General features: G+C 40.7%; 1 protein-coding gene and 1 pseudogene across 2 annotated transcripts in view; both read right to left on the reverse strand.

The window, feature by feature from the left end:
- Window positions 1–12,181: 12,181 nt before the first annotated feature.
- LOC118842545 lies at window positions 12,182–12,973 on the reverse strand (annotated as a pseudogene).
- A 3,476-nt stretch (window positions 12,974–16,449) lies between these two features.
- AFTPH (aftiphilin) overlaps window positions 16,450–18,516 on the reverse strand; it is a 104,177-nt gene continuing 102,110 nt past the window's right edge. The window contains exon 10 of one of the 2 annotated variants that reach the window (XM_036749577.1): window positions 16,450–17,633. In XM_036749577.1, coding sequence (XP_036605472.1) covers window positions 17,489–17,633 — 145 coding nt within the window. In that variant the 3' untranslated portion in view covers window positions 16,450–17,488. The remainder of the gene's footprint in view (window positions 17,634–18,516) is intronic. The other variant, XM_036749578.1, reaches the window with a different exon arrangement.

The following is an 18,516-nucleotide window of genomic DNA, read 5'->3' on the forward strand; positions in this document are numbered from 1 at the left end:
AATAGTAGAACTAATGGCTCAGTTCATTGACTTTTTGGGTATTGTTCCAAACTGCTTTTCAGAGTGGCTAGGCTACTTCATAGCTCCAATGGGATATCAAGTGTGTCTCCTTTTGGGGAAGCCAGGTGGCCCAGTGGATAGATACCTTGACCTGCAGTCAGGAAGACCTGAGTACAAATCTGGTCTCAGAGACTTATTAACTGTGTGACTCTGGGCAAGTCACTTAACCTCTGTATATCTCAGTTTTCTCACCTATAAACCAGGGATAATAATAGCACCCATGTCCCAGGGTTGTTGAGAGGATCACATGTGATAATATCTGTAAAAGTGCTTACTTAGCACAGTGCCTGGCACGTAGTAAGTTCCATATAAATGTCGACGATGATGATGATGATATAGCCTCTCTAAGAAACTGTCATTTCTGCAGATTTGTTAGAATTTTCATCTCTCTAATTAGGATTTTGGAGCATTTGTTCATCTAGTTGCCGATAGCTTGGATTTTTTCCTTTTCGAGAACTGTCTGTTTGAATCCTTGGATCATGTATTTGCTGGGGAATAACTCATGTTCTTATATGTGGGAATGAGTTCCCTACCCGTCATGGATATCAGACCTTCATCACAGAAACTCATTGCAAAGATTCACATTTCTGATCACGTTTTCTTCTCTTTCCTGGATGTTCTGTGATGGGGCCAGCCTGCTGATGTTCCTTTGCTTTTACACTTTTTGCCACAGGTGGAGTTGCAAGGATTTTGTCCTTTTTTTTTTTTTCTTTTATTTATTTTTAGTTTACAACATTCAGTTCCACAAGCTTCTGAGTTCCAAATTTTCTTCCCCTCCCTCTCTCCCTTCCCCACCCAAGACAGCATGCAATCTGATATAAGCTCTACATATACATTCATATTAAACATTTTCACATTAGTCATGTTGCAAAGAAGAATTATAACCAATGGAATGAACCATGAGAAAGAAGAAACAAAACAGAGAGAGAGCAAATAGTTTGCTTCAACCTGAATTCAGACTCTGTAATTCATTCTCTGTATGTGGATAGTATTTTCCATCATGAGTCTTTTGGAGTTGTCTTAGAACCTTGTATTGCTGAGAAGAGCCAAGTCTATCACACAATGTGTTCTGTAACTGTCTACTATGTTCTCCTGGTTCTGCTTTCCTCACTCAGCATCTGTTCATATAAGTCTTTCCAGGTTTTTCTGAAGTTATCCTGCTCATCATTTCTTATAGCACAATAGTACATTCATATTGCATTCATATACCACAACTTGTTCAGCCATTCCCCAATTGATGGACATCCCCTCGATTTCTAGTTCTTTGCCACCACAAAAAGAGCTGCTCTAAATACTTTTGTACATGTGGGTCCTTTTCCCATTTGTATGATCTCAGGATTTCGTCCTTTTAAAAGGTGTTTGGGTGAAGCAAGATTCACTTGACTAAGATTTGCTAAAACAAAACAAAACAAAATGTAGCTCAGTTTAAGTCACAGAGTGAACAGAGAGAACACAGGATAGGAAGATATTTTGGTTTCACTGAAAATGGAGCTTTCTGGATCATCTGACTAAAGATTTTTCTTTCCAAACATCTGAAACAGCAAACAGATAATGAAATAAAGAGGGATCAGCAAGATAGTGGCTTAGGGGAAACAGCCACTCCCATATTCCTGGGGAAAGGCAACTGTAGTTTTGTAAGTTTTCCTGAAAGCACATTTATGACATTTATCAAAGAAACCTGAAGGCACTGTGGAAGGATGGCTGGAAGGGCCTTGGAAAAATCATCTATTCTAACCCGCTCAATTTACACACATGGGAAACGGAATCTCTGGTGGTGAACTGACTTGTCCACAGTCACAGTGGTAGTAAGAAACAGCTGGAATTGAAACCAAGTCTTTGTCCCACACTGACACCAAAAAATGTGATTAAATGTTGTGGGGGATGAAGCAAACAAGGAAAAGGGAGGGCTCCTTTTGCCAATCTTAGGTTGATGGGGAAATGTTTTAGGTGTGTTTTTTTTTAAAGATTTTATTTTGAAAAGTTACTAAACACCGGTCTTTGATGTTCTTTTGAACAAATTAATTAACAATTCCCACCCATATCAATGCGCCAGTTGCTAGGGAAACTCGGGAAAATTGCAACGAAACAAATCGTAATGGTTCGAATGGATGGTTTCTGTGACGGAATGCTTAACCAGTGGGTGAGATGGCTCTCCTTCCTCCTCCCAACTAAGCAAAAATATCCATTACAGCAAAAGCTGCCTGGCCAGGGAGCTGGATTCTGTTGTTGCTTAAAATTTTCAGTAAATAACTAGCAGGCAGTGCCTTTGCAGGCTTTGGGCGGCATACTTGCTCAGTAAATTGACCAGATTTATGGTCCTGGGCCCAGGAAGGGGAGTTTGGCCACAGACATAAAAAATTTCGCCAAGATTTCAATGCTTGGAGAAACACTACCCCAACACAGACTGAGGGGAATTAAGAAATACACATCTTTTGACATGCAAAAAAGGGTAAAAGCAAAGAAATGCTGCTCTGAAAAAAGCAAGTAAGTGGCCAGGATGAAAGCTGATCCCTAGCTGGGCAGCTTTTCCCCCAGAATACACCCTCCAGTTACCTTCCTTCATATCACCTGAAACTGGGGACAATCAATCTGACAACACCTTTTGGGGGGCATCAGCAAGTCAGCTTTACTGCATCTGTGGCCATTCTACAGAACATGTGGTCATCTAACCCCTTCTCATCTGTTTAAATGATAAATGATAACACCATAAACTTGGAGCTCACAGGGCCTCTGCAGCTACAGTCTTAACATTCTTTGACTATATAATGGCTGTCCAAGCCATTCTAGGAGAAGCTGAGGGGTCCAGAACCTGCAAACCGACATACCAAGAAGCATCTGAGGAGCTGGGGGTGGTGGTGGTGGTTGGTTATGACACATCTTAAACTTGTGGGTCTAGTACGAAGGGGATCATTCTCAAAAGTGCTTCAGGGGAAAGCCAGATGTGGTAGCCTATACCTGTGGCCTGTTGTCTCTCTTGCTGGAGGGGATGAGGATGATGGATCAATTGAGTTCTGGAGGTCTGAGCCCAAGTATGGCTAAAGCCAGTTGAGTAATGTCTATACTAATTTGGGTCCCAATATGGTGAGCCTCCAGGAGCAGAGGGCTACCAGATCCCTAAGAAGGAGCAAACAGGCCCTGGTTGGAAAAACAGAGCACTTTAAATCTTCCGTGCCAGTCAGTGGCTGCTGTACTTCCAATCTGGGTGAAATAGGGAGACAGAGACAGAGTCTCCCCCCCTATGTTTCTCCCCCTGCCCAAAAATGGAGATCTTGGCTCTCTGATACCATACTACTTCAGAACTGAACCAAAGTTGAGGCAGAGAGTTCTTCTGTGACAAACTGTTTTGGAAAATAGCTATTTTTCACGAAAACATGTCACGTTATGGGTTTGTTGTTATTTTAAAAGGAATAGATAAATATTTCCAGTAGGGACGGGAAAAATCAATAGTTAACACCTTGAGAAATGTGGTTCAGTGAAAGGGAAACCAGTAGAGAGTATGGTGTTTTAGGATTTCTTTAAAGGGATAACTGAATCTGTCGTGTTCAATGATTGGATGGGAAATCTCAGTGGGGAAAAAAAAAAGAGAGTGAGATAATCCACAGCTTTATTTAAGCTCCTTGAGGGTCTGAAACTGGATGAGACCTCAGGGACCATTTAGTCTAGTGGTTCTCAAAGTGTGGTCCTCGAGGACCCTTGAGAATCCCCAAGGACCCCTTCAGGGGATCTGTGAGGTCAAAATTATTTTCATAATAATACTTATTTGCCTATTAAAATATGACTCCCTTTTCCAACTACATTTCTGGGTAAGGCTGGATTTTCTTCACATACTTCAACTGAAACAACGGATCACAACAGATTGGATGCAGAAGCAGATAGGAGAATCCAGCTGTCTTCTAGTAAGCCAGATATCAAAGAGATTTGCAAAAATATTTTTTGAAATACCATTCTTCTCACTAATAGGTGGCCCCTGAGTCTTAATTTTTTTTTAAAGGTTAACTTAAGAATAAAAGAAAACAAAGTTTTATACATAGGTAAGTTAGCTCATGGAATTCATCATCCTTATTGGTGGTACAGATTATTTATAGATTCCAAAAAAGTTTAGATAAATTTGTGGAAGACAAACTGATCCATTCAGGTAATTTCTGGTTTGAGAAAGAAAGGCATATTCCCCTTTAACTGAAATTTTTCTAGATTCTACCACTAGAGAATACCAATTAATCAACAAGTATTTATCGAATGGCTCCTGTGTACCAAGGTCTATGCCAGGCACTGAGGATTAAAGTAGACATGATGGAACAGCTTCTTACATGGAAGGAGTAAGGGAGACAAGTATGCAAAAGAATGTATATAGCATGAATACATACAACAATTCAATATAAGATAGTTTGGGAGGGATCAGGAAGGGCTGGCTTCATGAATAAGATGATGTTTGAGCTTTGCCTTAATGGAAGAGAGGGAGAGATAGAGACAGAGAGAGACAGAGAGACGGGGCGGGGGGGAGAGGAAGGGAGGGAGGGAGAGGGAGAGGGAAAGAGAGGGAGAGGGAGAGAGAGAGGGAGAGAGAGAGAGAGGGAGTGGGAGAGAGAGAGGGAGACAGAGAGGGACTGGGAGAGGGAGAGGGAGAGAGAGGGGGAGGGAGGGAGGGAGGGAGGGAGGGAGGGGGAGGGAGGGAGGGAGAGGGAGAGGGAGACTGAGGTGGCAGGAGTGCATTCCAGGCATTCGCAAAAGCAAGGAAATGGAAGATGAGTGTTGTGTGTGAGGAACAGAGGGAAAGGCCAGTTTGGCTGGAGCAGAGTGTCAGAAGGGGAGTAATATATCTGATGAGGCTGGAGAGATGGGTTGGGGTCATGTTATGAAAGGTTTTAAAAGTAAAACAGAGGAGTTTGCATTTTATCCTAGAGGAGGAGTGATCAACCTGGGATCTATGGATAGATTTCAAGGAGTCTGTGATCTCAGATGGGAAAAAATTACATCTGCATTCCAATTTGTAATCCTGTGTGTCTCATCTTATGCATTTTAACACATTATTCTGAGGAGTCTGTAGGTTTCATTAGACTGCCAAAGGGATCCACGATCCACAAAAGTTAAGAACCCTTGTCCTGGAGAAAAGGGAAAGCCTTGGAGTTGACTGTGTAGGAAAGTCACATGGTCAGATTTTTGCTGAAGGAGAATTACTTTGGCAAGAGTGTGTAGGATAAACCAGTGATAAGAAACTGGTGGTAGGGAGGCCAGTTAGAAGGTTATTGCAGTAACAGAGGTGAGTTGCTTTGGAAAGAAGGAGTAGAATGTGAGTGATGTTGTGATTATAGAAGTGGCAAGATCTGGTAACTGATTGGATATGTGGGGGTGATGGAGAGTGAGGAATCCCGAATGATACTGAGATGACTAATCTGAGGCCCTGGAAGGATGGTTGATGCCTTTGATAGAAATAAGGAATTTTGGAAGAAGGAGGGTTTTGGGGAAAGATGAGTTCACTATTAGAAACATAGACTTCAAGAAGTCTCAAGGAGAACACAGTAACAGAAAAAAGTACTGTGAGTGTCCTCTTCCCCCCAAACTCCCCAACTAGATCTAAAAATCGTATCAGATTAAATCCTGCTGGAGAAATCCCCACAAAGTAACAGTGAGCCATCTGCCCAGCCCAGGACAGCACAGGGCCAAAGAGATCTTTGGACACTGGGGAATGAGTTTGGCCAGAAGCACATTGAGCGAAGCATTCTAGCACCAGGGAGAGGTGTGCACCAGGGCACAAGGGAGTCTCAGACCCACACAGGGCAACTTCGTGCAGGGTGAGAAAGAGGTGCCAGCTGGCATCTTTGTCCCTCACTCCCCAGTTCTGGGTCACAGATCCAGGGCAGACTGAGAAGGGCGCTGCACACAGGGGTGACATTCTGTGGAAGGGAGCAGTTGTAGGCAGCTCAGAAGCAGGCAGAAGGTGTTCACTTGCCAGCCCAGTCTGAGGCCTGCAGGAATCACAGACCAAGGGGGAGCCCACAATTTGGCCACTCCGGACCAACAGAGCTTTTGAGCTGGCTGACTGGGGTGGAGTCCAGCAGCAGTCTGCTGATGCTCAGACCTAAACCCAGGTAGGTAACTTGCAGAGCCCAGATCAGGGGGCAACAACCAGATTTTGCCCTGAATTAGACCACTTTGGGAACACTGCCTGAGCTGTCCCTATGACCATGGAGTAATATAACACTCAGTACCTCAAGAAAGCAGCAAGAGGACTAGCCTAGCCCTAACATCAAGTCTAAAGTCAGGAAGTAGGCTGGGAGAATAAGCAAACAAATAAACAAAAATAATCCCACCATAAAGGGCTATTATAGTGACAATGACACTTGAAATACAAACCCAGAAGAAAAAAATGACTCAAAAACATCTATAAGTAAAGAGAAAAATACAGCATGGGCACATATTCAACTAGAATTCCTGGAAGCAATAAAGCAAGAGTTAAAGAAAAGAATTAAAAATGTTTTTGTAAGTAAAATGAGGGCACTTGAAAAATTGGAAAAGACATGAGTTATGGAAAAGGAATTAACACAAGCGGTACAAAACCTTGCCCAAGCAATAAGCTCTCTGAAAATTAGAATGGACCAAATAAATAGAAGCCAGTGACTCCATGAGGCAACAATAAATATTAAAACAAAGTCAAAAGACTGCAAAAAAAATAGAAGAAAAGGTAAGTCATCTCAAATGAAAACAACTGACCTAGAAAATATATCAAGAAAAAAATGAAGAATTATTGGACTACCTGAATGCTCTGACCAAAAAGAGGGCCTAGAATCATATTTCAAGAAATTCTAAAAGAAAACTGCCCAGATCTCATAGAACGACTGAGCAAAGTGGAAGTAGAAAGAATTCACTGGTTACCTCCTGAAAGAAACCTCAAGATGAAAACTCCTAGGAACATCATAGCAAAAACCAGCAGCTTCCAGGCTGAATGAAAAAAAAATACTGCAAGCATTCAGGAAGAATGAATTCAGGGACTGAGAAGCTACAGTCAGAATCAGACATGATTTGGCAGCCTCCCCAATGAAGGAGTGAAGAGCTTGGAATATAATATTCCAGAAGGCAAAAGACATAGGCTTACAGCTAAGAACAACTTATTCAGAAAAACTTAGTATAATGCTATAGGAGGAAAAAATGGACATTTAATGAAATAGAGGATTTGCAAGTATTCCTGATGAAAATACTGGAGCTGCATAGAAATGTTAAAGTTCAAACACAGGAGTTGAAAGAAATATAAAATGAGAAACACGAATGAGCAATCGTGACTAAATAAGGATTAACTGCTTACACTCTAATGTGAGATGATACCTGTGCTCCCTCTGAACTCTAGCACCATCAGGGATAAAAGAGGGAGTCTAATTGGACAAGCAGTTATATGTACATATGTATTACATGGTTCTATAGTGTCTTGATGATCTTAAGATAATGAGAAGAAAGAGGAATATACAGAGTGTCCCTAAAGTCTGGACATATAGGCAAAAATGTGTATTTTCAAGATATGGAATATTAACAGACCCTTAGTCCCCTTGATTTCTTTTTCTGGAGTATGTTAAAGGAGAAAGTGTACTCAATGAAAATTACAGATGCAACACACTTGATTGAACGCATAAAGAATGAATGTGCTAAAGTTGAAGGCAATGTGGAGTTATTGCATGGAGTTCACATGAATCTTGCAAAGCGCATCAACGTTTGCATCACAAATTATGGAAATCATATTGAAGATGTTATTTGTTAATATTCCAATAAAATGTTGAAAATTTCATTCATTTCATTTCTTGAAAATATGCATTTTTGCCTATATTTCCAGACTTTAGCAACACCTTGTACTATCAGGGTGGGAGGAAAGGAAGGATAGGGAAGAATTTCTCAAATAAAATAATCAGGGTGACAAGTAGATATCTATATAAACAAGCAGGAGGGGCTGGGAAGGAATTGGCTGACAGTTTTATTTCACTCTCATCTGAACTTGTCAGAGGAGAAATAATATACACAAATACACAGTTTTGTATAGAAATACATTTCACTTAACAGGGAAATAAGAGGAAAAGAGGAGAAAGAGGAAGGGGGGAATTAGAGGGAGGACAGACTAAGGGAGGGATTGGTCTTAAGCAAAATAAATTCTAAGAATGTACAAAAATATTTATAGTCTTTGTGAGGTGGCAAAGAATGGAAATTTGAGAGGGTGCTCATAAATTAGGGAATGGCTGAACAAGTTATGGTATATAAATGTGATGGAAAACTATTGTGTTGTAAGAAATGAAGGGATGGTTCCAGAGAAACCTGCGAAGACCTCTACGAACTGATGCAGAGTGAAGTGAATAGAACCATAAGGACAATTCATACATGACAACAATGTGGTAAAGATAACAACTTTAGTGTAATGACCAATCACAATTCCAGTGGAATAATGATGAAACATGTTACCCCTTCAGATAGAGAGGCGAAGGACTCAAACTGCAAAATGAGACATAACTTTTTGGACATGGCCAACGTGGAAATGTTTAGCTAGACTACACAGAATTGTAACAGGGGTTTTGTTTTTCTTTTGTTCTAAATTGGGGGATGGTGGTGGTGGAGGGGTTGGACAGGTTTTTTTACTGAGCAATATGTGTGTGTGTGTGTGTGTGTATGTATGTATAATTTATATATAATTTTAAAATGCTAAATATTTTCCTTTAAAAAGAGGCTCCAGGACATCAAGTTTGAAATGTCCAATGGGAGATTGGCAATGTGATATTAAAACTCAAGGGAGAAATGGACTGGATATGAAGATACAGGGGCAAATCTATGAAATCTGATGAGGTTACCAAGGCTATAGAGGGAAAAATGGCCCAAGACAGAACTTTGGTGAATAACCACTTTAAGGGGAGTGATGTGGATGCATTAGCAAAGGAGACTGAGGAGTGGTCAGACAGGTAGGAGATGAACAAGGAGAGAGTGGTATCACAAAAGTTGAGAGTAGGGTGTCCAGGAGAGCAGCGTTAATAGTGACAAATGCAGGAGATAGACCATGATGGATTAAGACAGAGAAGACAATCAGATTTGGCAACTAGAAGATCAAAGGTAACTTTGGAGACAGCAGTTTCAGTTGAGTGATGAGGTCGGAAGCCAAATTGCAAAGGGTTGAGTAGTGAAAGGAAAGGAAATGGAAGCAGTGTTTTTTGAGGAATTTGGCTGAGAAAGGGAAGAGAGACATAGGAGATAGCTTGTGAGGGAATGAATTTTTTTTCCCGAGAAAGGGGGAGACTTGGGCATGCTTTATATCATTAGAGATGGAATAAGTGGAGAGGTTGAAGATGCAACCTACTGGTTGAAGGCTGATTGAGGATGCAATCTACTATGGGAGGGGATGTAATTGAGCACATGTGTAGAGGGGTTGGTCTTGGCAAAAAGAGCCATTTCTTTGTCAAGAGACTGGGGGAGAGCAGGAAAGTGAGAAAATAATGTCAAGGGATTTTAAGATGAAAAAAATGGAAGAGGGAGCTCATGTTGAGTGGCCTCAATTTTTTCAAATCTTCTGTTGAGAAAGAGGAAGTATGTTCATGTGTGTGGGAGGGTTAAGCAGAGAAAAGGTTTGAAATAGCTTCTATGGGAGTAAGACAGGGCATCAAAAGGGAAGAATAAGAGAACTTTGCTGCAGTGTGGGTCCATGGATTTGTAGCATAACATGAATTTGTAATATACCCAGTTAGCACGGTTCTGAGATCTTCAGGAGCCTGTAAGCAAGAGCAATAGAAGAGGCAAATGAATAGAGTCAGAAATCTTCTGTTCTTCTTTTAGTAAATATTGTCCCTCAAAGTATGCTTGGGTACCGGATCACTGACTTGTTAGAACTACAAGTTCTAATTTGAGTTTATCTAGAAAGATCATCTATGGGATACCAGAGACATTGTATCTTCAATGCAACAAATTATTTAAATCTTTTACAATATCCTTGTAGATAAAGTGGAGAAATGTAAGAAAATGAAAACAGGTAAGTATGTACCTGGTTGAATCTTTACCAAGCAGTTAATCAAAAGACCCACAGTCAACCTGGAAGGTCTTTACTGGTGCTGTCACACTTATCAAATACGAATAACAAAGCTGGGAGGGACAAGTCAAAAACTAAAAATATTTTGCCTAGCTTTATAAATAGTGGGATTAAACTAAAAACACGAAATTTAAATTGAGATAAATGTAAAGACCTTTAGAGTAAAAAAAAAACTGCACAGGGTAGGATATGGGACGTGGGGGGAAAAGATGTGACTTACCAGCAGTTAAATGTGAAAAAGACTCAGGGGTTCAAACCTGGTAGCAGGCTTAATGAATCAACAGTGTGATGTTGTTGTCAAACAAGCAAATGACATATTATGCTACATTAATACATCTCCAGTGTGAGAGAAGCAATATTCTTATCATATCCCAGGATCCTTGAAAAGTTGTGCTACGGTATGCCTGAATCTGGAGTCAGATGACCTGGGCTTGAATATCCCGTATTAGCTATGTGACTACCGGCAGATCACAACCTCTCAGGGCTTTAAAATGAGCAGTTTGGTCTAGATGGCTAAATCCATAATCCTATTAATATAAAGGCTAGACTTGGAATACTATGCATAGCTCTTTAAAAGATATTTTGAGAGATACAAACAGAAAGTAAAGGGCAGACAGTGAGCAACCTGGAAAACATCCATACATCCATACACACACACACACACACACACACATATATGAGGATATATATGTAGTGATTTTAGTCAGAAGAGAATAGTAGGGAGAGGATTTTAGTCTTCAAATAATTAAAGGGAAGTACTATCGTGAAGTAAGGATAAGATTAATTATCCTGTGTGGATACAAAAAAGGCCAAGGACCAACGGTTAGAAGTTGCAGATTTTGCTTCTCAACATAGGAACTGTCTAAAAATTAAGAGCTGCTTAAAAATGAAATAGATTGCTTTACGGGGTATTGAGCTCTGCACTACCTGGCATGCATTTAAGAAGTGGCTTAATGATCAGATGCCAGGTGGAAAAAGTTTTTGTACTGAGTGGAAGTCTGTACTAGGTAAAGACTAAGGTTCCTTCCAAAGCTGAGCTTCTATGATTCTATTTAGTCTAAACCCTCAGTAGGAAAAGAAAAAAAAATTAAGTGTCTACTATGTGCCAAAGCACTGTCCTAAATGCTTTACAAATATCATCTCGTTTGATCTTCACAACAGTTTTGGGAGGTAGGTGCAATTATTAATCCATTTTACAGTTCAGGAAACTGAGGCAGAGATTATGTGACTTATCCAGAGTTGTACTGCTAGTAAACATCTGAAGGCAGACTTGAACTGAGGTCTTCCTGACCCATAGACCCAGTGTTCAATCCACTTTCCCACCTATATCCCTCAATTTCATAGATGGTGGAAGCCCAGGAAAGTAGAAGTGGATTTACCCATGTTGGTGGCAGCACCTTACTCCAAATTGAATGAATACCTATTGCCCTGCACTACACACACACACACACACACACACACACACCCCCACCCACCCACCACCCTGTCTTTAACTTTTCTAATGGTCTTTCTCCAAGTGATGATGTTTCAATCAATCAGCATTTATTAAGTATCTCCTATGTTGGGGCAGCTAGGTGGCAAAGTGCATAGAGCGCCAAGGCCTGGAGTCAGAAGACTCACTTTAATGAGTTCAAATCCAACTTCAGACACTTAGTAGCTGTGTGACCCTGGGCAAGTCACTTAACGCTGTCTGCCTCAGTTTCCTCATCTGTAAAATGAGCCGGAGAAGGAAATGACAAACTACTCCAGAATCTTTGCCAAGAAAACCCCAAATGAGGTCACGAGGAATCAGACGTGACTGAAAAGCGACTAAACAGCAACACTATGTATTAAGTACTAGGGATACAAGGAAAAAGAATGAAATGACCCTTTCTTGCTTTCATCCTAATGGAAGAGACAAGTATATACACACACAGACCAACTGTAGTTAAATAAATAGTAGTCTGACACATGGGGAGATTAGGAAAGACTTCACGTCCAAGATGGCACCTGAATTGCATTTTTTTTTTTTTTGCAAGTCCAGCATGAGATTTTATTTACATAAATATTCAGTAACAAGGCAGAGTCTGATCTCACCAGAAGCTACTTTGCTTCCGGTTTCTTAAATCCAGCCTCAAGTCTAGGGCTCTCTGGAGGTTGGCGAAAGGCAGGGAAAGCCTCCCATGGGCAGTTCAGACCAAACTTTCAGAACTCCCGGGCCAGCTCCACCGGCTCTGCCACAACGTGCTTCACCTCATTATCATAGCGGACCTCTACATATCCAGAGAGGGGGAAATCCGGCAAGGATGTCCCTCAAACCCATAGTCTGTCAGGATCCGCCTGAGATCGGGGTGATTGGCAAAGAAGACTCCAAACATGTCCCAGATCTCCCTTTCATACCAATTTGCAGCTTTGTGCACCGAGACTGATGCATCAACAGGAGTCAACTCATCTGCATATGTCTTCACTTGGATCCGAGTATTGACGTGCAGAGGAAGCGGGTTATACAATCTCAAAACGGTTCTGTCGGGTTGGGACATCAACTGCTCCCAAGGCAGCCAAGGACTTGAATTGGGCATCGGTGTGATCTTTGACTCCATCAGGATGGATGCAGATCTCTAGTACATTGAAGCATGATACCTGAACTTGTTGGACGTATTTGGGTAGGATCTCAGCCACATATTCGCCAAGAGCAGAGTTGCTTATGGGTTGCTTCATTCCACTGTTTAACTGTAGGCTGCTGGCTTTGGGCACTGCCGCCCCAGCGTCGTCTCGAGTTCCCGGGCCGCTCTCCCTCCGCAAGGGCGCTCGGGCCCGGCTGCCCCCACGAGTGCCCGCAGCAGACCCCCGGCCGCCACCGTCATGTCCCCAGGACACCGAGCCCCTGAATTGCATCTTAAAGGGAGAGATGATGAGCAAATGGAGGTGCATTCCATGAACACGGGAGATGGGAGATGAAGTGTGAGCAACCGAAGAATGGCTAGAGTGCAGAGTATGGGAGGGGGAGTGATATCCAATAAAGCTGAAAACCAAAGTTGGGGCCAGGTCGTATAGGGTTTTAAAAGCTATATGGATGAGTTTGTGTTTTATCCTAAAGGCAACAGGAAGCCACTAGAATTGACTGAGAGGGGAGTTACAAGGTTAGATTTGTTTGTAAGGAAATTTAAGTTGGCAATAGGGTGGAGGATGGACTGGAGTGGGAAGAGACTGGTAGGGAGAGCAATGAGGGGGCTGTTGTAACATTACGTTTAGGAAAGGTGATGAAAGCGTGGTGGACTGAGGTACTTATGTGAATGGAGAACACTTGGTGTAATGCGCTCCTAAAGCCTCAGAAAAAACTTCAGTATTTTTTTTTTTGCAGGGTGGGTGGTGTTAGGTTATGAAATTCTACAGAAAATTCCACAAAATAGCTCATAAAAAAATATACTAGGAGAGTGAGAATTCTAACTTGGACCACTGAAGCCTACTCAATTTATCACAATGATCCTGCCACTTACGTTTATTTTCACTATATTGTATAAGGAATTATTCCAGGCAGGGTCTTAAGAATGAATGTGGGACACTGAAGGTACCAATTTGTTATATCAAATACAATAATTATGCAGTTATGAAGAACAGCATATAGAACTCATGTAGTAGAAATGTCAAGGGAAAGAGAATGACGGGTTTCCAGACTTGGAAGGCAGCGTACTATGGTTGAAAAAGTACTGGCTTTGGACTCAGGAGTGAGACCCAGGCTTGAATCATACCTACGTGTCCCTGGACAAGTCGCTTAAGGATCTGTAAAACGGAGATACAATCTGTGGTACTTATCTCACACAGCTATGAAGAGCCAGTAAAGATGAATATAAAATGTGTCATGAACATTAAACCATCTATAAATGTTGCCTTTTATCATTATGATTACATATCAGACATAGAGCCAAAGAATAGGATGCAATGACTTGGGTAGTTTGAACCCCAAATTCTCATTCTGACCTGAATTGCCCTGCAGCATCTTAACTGTGGAGCACCAGTGGTAAAGGGGTGAGATTCTGGGTAGTTGATTTACTGTTTCTATGGTACTGAATCCAGTCCATATTGCCAGTTTTGACAGCTCTGGGCACCAACCAGCTACTTCAAGTCTCAATGGATTCTTTCCCTTCCCCCACTGCTTGGTCCTCTGGCTGTGCTTAGGAAGCAAATGGGCAGCTGCCACTATGGGCAGTTGTGAGGCTGGGTATGGAGATCAGCTTGCAGCTGGCAGCCTCTCCCTCCGCTCCCCTCCCCACAAACTTCACTAACGTGCCAGGAGCGATGAAGAGCCTACTATGTCAAGACTCCAAACATACTTTCCTAGAGAACAGACAGTGCTCCTTGATACAATTCTATCACTGGTCTGGCTCGAGGCTACAAATTTTTAGTTGTACAAACTGAAGCACTGATTTTAACCTAACAACTAAATGTTAACGTGCTTCATTTAAAAAGGAAAGAAAAAACAGACATAGGCAGAAAGGGAAATACCAGCCTGTCCAGAACAAGCCCCGAGATATAAAGTATGCATTATAGGAACCATCATAGTGGTGTTAATTTCACATCAAAGGCACAGTTAACCTATTTCTAACTGCGAGAAGCAATGGAATGTGGAGGAAGTCACAATAAACAGAAGTATGGTACTTTTAACGGTTAGAAAGCATCTTATCCAGCACAACCTGTGAGGTAGAGAGGGAGGCAGTAGACTTGGGTATTAGAAAGGTCTTGGGTTCAAACTCTGCCTTGGTCACTTACTGGCTGTTGAACCATGGACAAGTCACTTATACCTCCGTGGGCTAGGTTCATCTGTAAAACTGGCGTAAGACCACCTGGAGTATCTATAGTAGATACCTACCTGTATCACACAGCTGTCATGAGATTCAAATGATCATGTCTGTAAGGCATTTTGCTTTACATAAACAGCATACTTACCTAAGTGCCGCATAGATGTTAATTATTCTTAGGTAGTAAAATTATTATGCCTAGTTTATAGGAGAAGAAACTGAGGCCAGGAGGGACTCAATGACTTTCCTATAGTCATATAGTTAGTGCCTTACTTAGAGATCTAAGCTTCAGTTCAACACTCTCTATTACACTCTATGGCTTTGGCTTCAAACCCATAAGACCCAGAATCAAGTCTCACAGGCTCCCCTTCTCACTAAGTAACCCACTCCTCAATGTCACCACCTCCTGGAGCCCAAACTCTTTATCGAATGAGGCTAACAATGTTTATACCACTTACCTCACAAGGTTCTTCTGAGGATGAAGGGTGGTAGTATGTAACATAACAAAGTAAATGTCAGTTCACAGAACAGAATCACAGAACTTTAGAGCCAAAAGAGATTCACCATTACCAAAAGGTTTTTACCGATGATGCTGCTTTTCATAATGTTCTCCAAAGAGTCCAGGGTTTTGTTAGGCCTGGTCATTGTCAGCCTGGGTAGGATAGATCCTACATCTGAAAGGATGCTACTTGTCAAGTGGAACTTAGCAACACAAAGAAATTGTATGGAGGTCTACTCTGTGGTCCCTTTTCGTGGAGGAGGTCTGTAAAATGGAGCAGTGATGTCACAAAAAGACCTAAGATGAATTATAACTTTGCTCCAATGTAGGAAGAGCAGAAGTAGGTAACAGAGCCTACAACAGAGCCAACAGGTCATCATAACCAAATAATTAGGAATACAAATTTTCTGATGCTAGTGTATCATGAGATGTGAATATAGGACCTATAGGACCTGGTAATAAGATGGAGGACTACTTGGCTGCTTCTTCCAGAGAAGTGCCATTTCATAAGACTTTTCAAGTTTTGCTACAGCTCAGTGTGGCATTTTTACAAATTAAATTTAAAATGTTACTTTTATAAATAGTTAAGAATAGCTCCCAAATACATAGCTACAACATGAACAGGCTTTGATTAACAAACTACTGAATCAAAATATTTTAACTAGGATTTAAAAATTACTTTGGAGGACTTTGTTACCCCACTTGACTTTATACTTTGCTTTGCTTGGGAAAAACCAAAATGAGAACTAACAACTGATCCCTTAGCACTTCACTGTGGCACTGTTAATGTACTCAGGTGAAACTACATTGCAGGAAACCACTGTGATTATTAGTTTTATATCATAAGGTCACGTCAGCACAGTTCAGCTGTGATCCAATTCTCATGGGCCAGAATCAAATTCTTTCCTAGGTTTTAGACAGCAGAGGCCTCACCATTTCTGTAGGGCTGTTTGGTACAGAAACTAAACAGAACTTTATCAAAGCACCCCCCAAAGTTCCTTAATTTTGCTTTCAACCACAAAATGGAACTGAGAGCAGCCTTTTTTTTCCTCTACAAAGACACGCCGGACTACATATCTTTTAAATTATTTTATTTCTGTATAAGCTAAAAGGAAATTTACACACTTAAATCTCAAAAGACCTGGGGCATGCATATTAACCTTGTTAGAGGTTCTTCTACATCTCTCTTTTTTTCCATAGGAATTTCCCCAAACATTTACAACCCATAGTCTTTTACTGTATATACAGCCTAAACCATAGCAATCTATGATTATGTCATTTTACACTGTGCAAAATCCTCAAACAAAATAGTGGTATAATAGAACAAAAAAAAATCAGTAACAGGTAAGTTTCATTGCAAGACATTCATATAATTTTGGTCCTTCTCCAAATCAAATTGATTAAAGCAAACACAATCTTTTTCTAATACAACCCCTCCCAATCAAGTTCTGACAATGATCCATCCCTATTAACAGAATAGCAACTGATGAAAGTACCTTATAAAAAGGCCGTACAACGATATGTCAGATTGAAAAGATTAAAAAATAGTCCCAAATCTTCAGCAACAGCCTTTTTTTTTTTTAAAGATCTGAACCAAACCCACAACATACAATAAAATAAAATAAAATAAAATGAAATAAAGTGACCTTTGGAGCTCACTTGTAATAGCAAAACTAATTCAATGGGTTAGACAAAATTAAGAGGATATTCAATGCAATCTGAAAAACACCTGAAGGGGATTTCACAGACAGTGAAGATCTGAGTTTTTAATTTTCTTTTTTTTTAAATTTTAAAAGTTTTGTAAGAAGGACACCACCAGTGTATTTCACAAAGACATAAATGTATACACCCCAGCAACACAAAAAGAATAAATCTTCAAAAATGTTCACCCCCGACTATTTACATTTTTCTAATATAAATTTAGGACTTCAGTATGTAAATAAATATACATTACTATGTATATCTTTCTAGTGCTGCTTACCAACAAATCAGCTGAACTTGAAATTTGTTTTTTGTTTTTATTTTTCTTAAAATTAAAGCAAGTATGCTCTTGGTGGTGGGAAGGGAAAGGAAGGAAGGAAAAATCAATAGAAACTGTCCAATTCTCATCACTTATCAGTCTGCCTTCTCATGGCAGCTTGTTGAAGGTGTCAGTGTAGCTGGGAACATCAACACCTTGGCGTGCATGAAGGTTAAGTCGGGAAGGCTAGCAATCACCTTGGCGGCCTCTTCGCTAAGACGCTCTTCTCTCTTAGGCTTCCTGTTTACAGAAGAAAAAGAAAAGCATGTTAATCACTTTGTTGTCAATGGGGAAGAACTGCTCCATGGTATGAACCAGCAGCCTACAAAAAACTTCAGTTGTGTTACTCCTACTAGTCATGGATATTTTCTGTCCATCCCCAGTTCTGACTTGTATTTGCTCAACACATGGCAGCTTTTTCAAGATTCTTCCTTTGTCAAATGCTACTTTGTTTCTGCCTAAGTAGCACACATTTTTCATTTTTGAAAACAGCTTACAACTTTGCTTAGTTACTCAAAGTCTCTACAATTTGCAAATATTACTAAAGGAGGTCAATAAACCTGAGGTCACAGATTCACTTTGTCTAACAGGGCTTTCTTTATTCTCTATGAGAATATAAAAATTAAAATAACATAGAATAAAATGTGTCTGGCCCGAATCCTTGCTAGAAATTTCAACCTTGGGCTTTGCTGGTTTTCATCAGGGAATTCCAGAAAAAGAGAAAGTCCTCTATGTAAAAACACCCAGACTTTGCCCCTCTGGGATTCAGAGAGAGAGCCCATTAGCAGCAGCACCGAGGATGATTTCTCCTGTTGAGGATGCTCAAAGAGCAGAGGGAGAGAGGCAGTCTCTAAGGTAACCAGGGAAGAAACCATACAGGGTTTTACAGGTTATGATCAACAGGAGACCAGGAGGTAGTAGTGGAAGCATATAGACAAAGGACCAGTGCTTTCCAAGCCGGTGAGCTGAGGCTGCCAGCACCACTGTAAATTCTAAATGATCTTCAAAAGTAGTTCAGTAAAAGCATATTATTGTAATCCGATCTGCAGGGTATTTCAAGATACTAACTGTATTAAAGAATATTTGCAAAGAGATCCTCTTTTTTTTTAAGTTTCTGATTTTA

This window comes from Trichosurus vulpecula, chromosome 3 (assembly GCF_011100635.1).
Source record: "Trichosurus vulpecula isolate mTriVul1 chromosome 3, mTriVul1.pri, whole genome shotgun sequence".
Classification (NCBI taxonomy): domain Eukaryota; kingdom Metazoa; phylum Chordata; class Mammalia; order Diprotodontia; family Phalangeridae; genus Trichosurus; species Trichosurus vulpecula.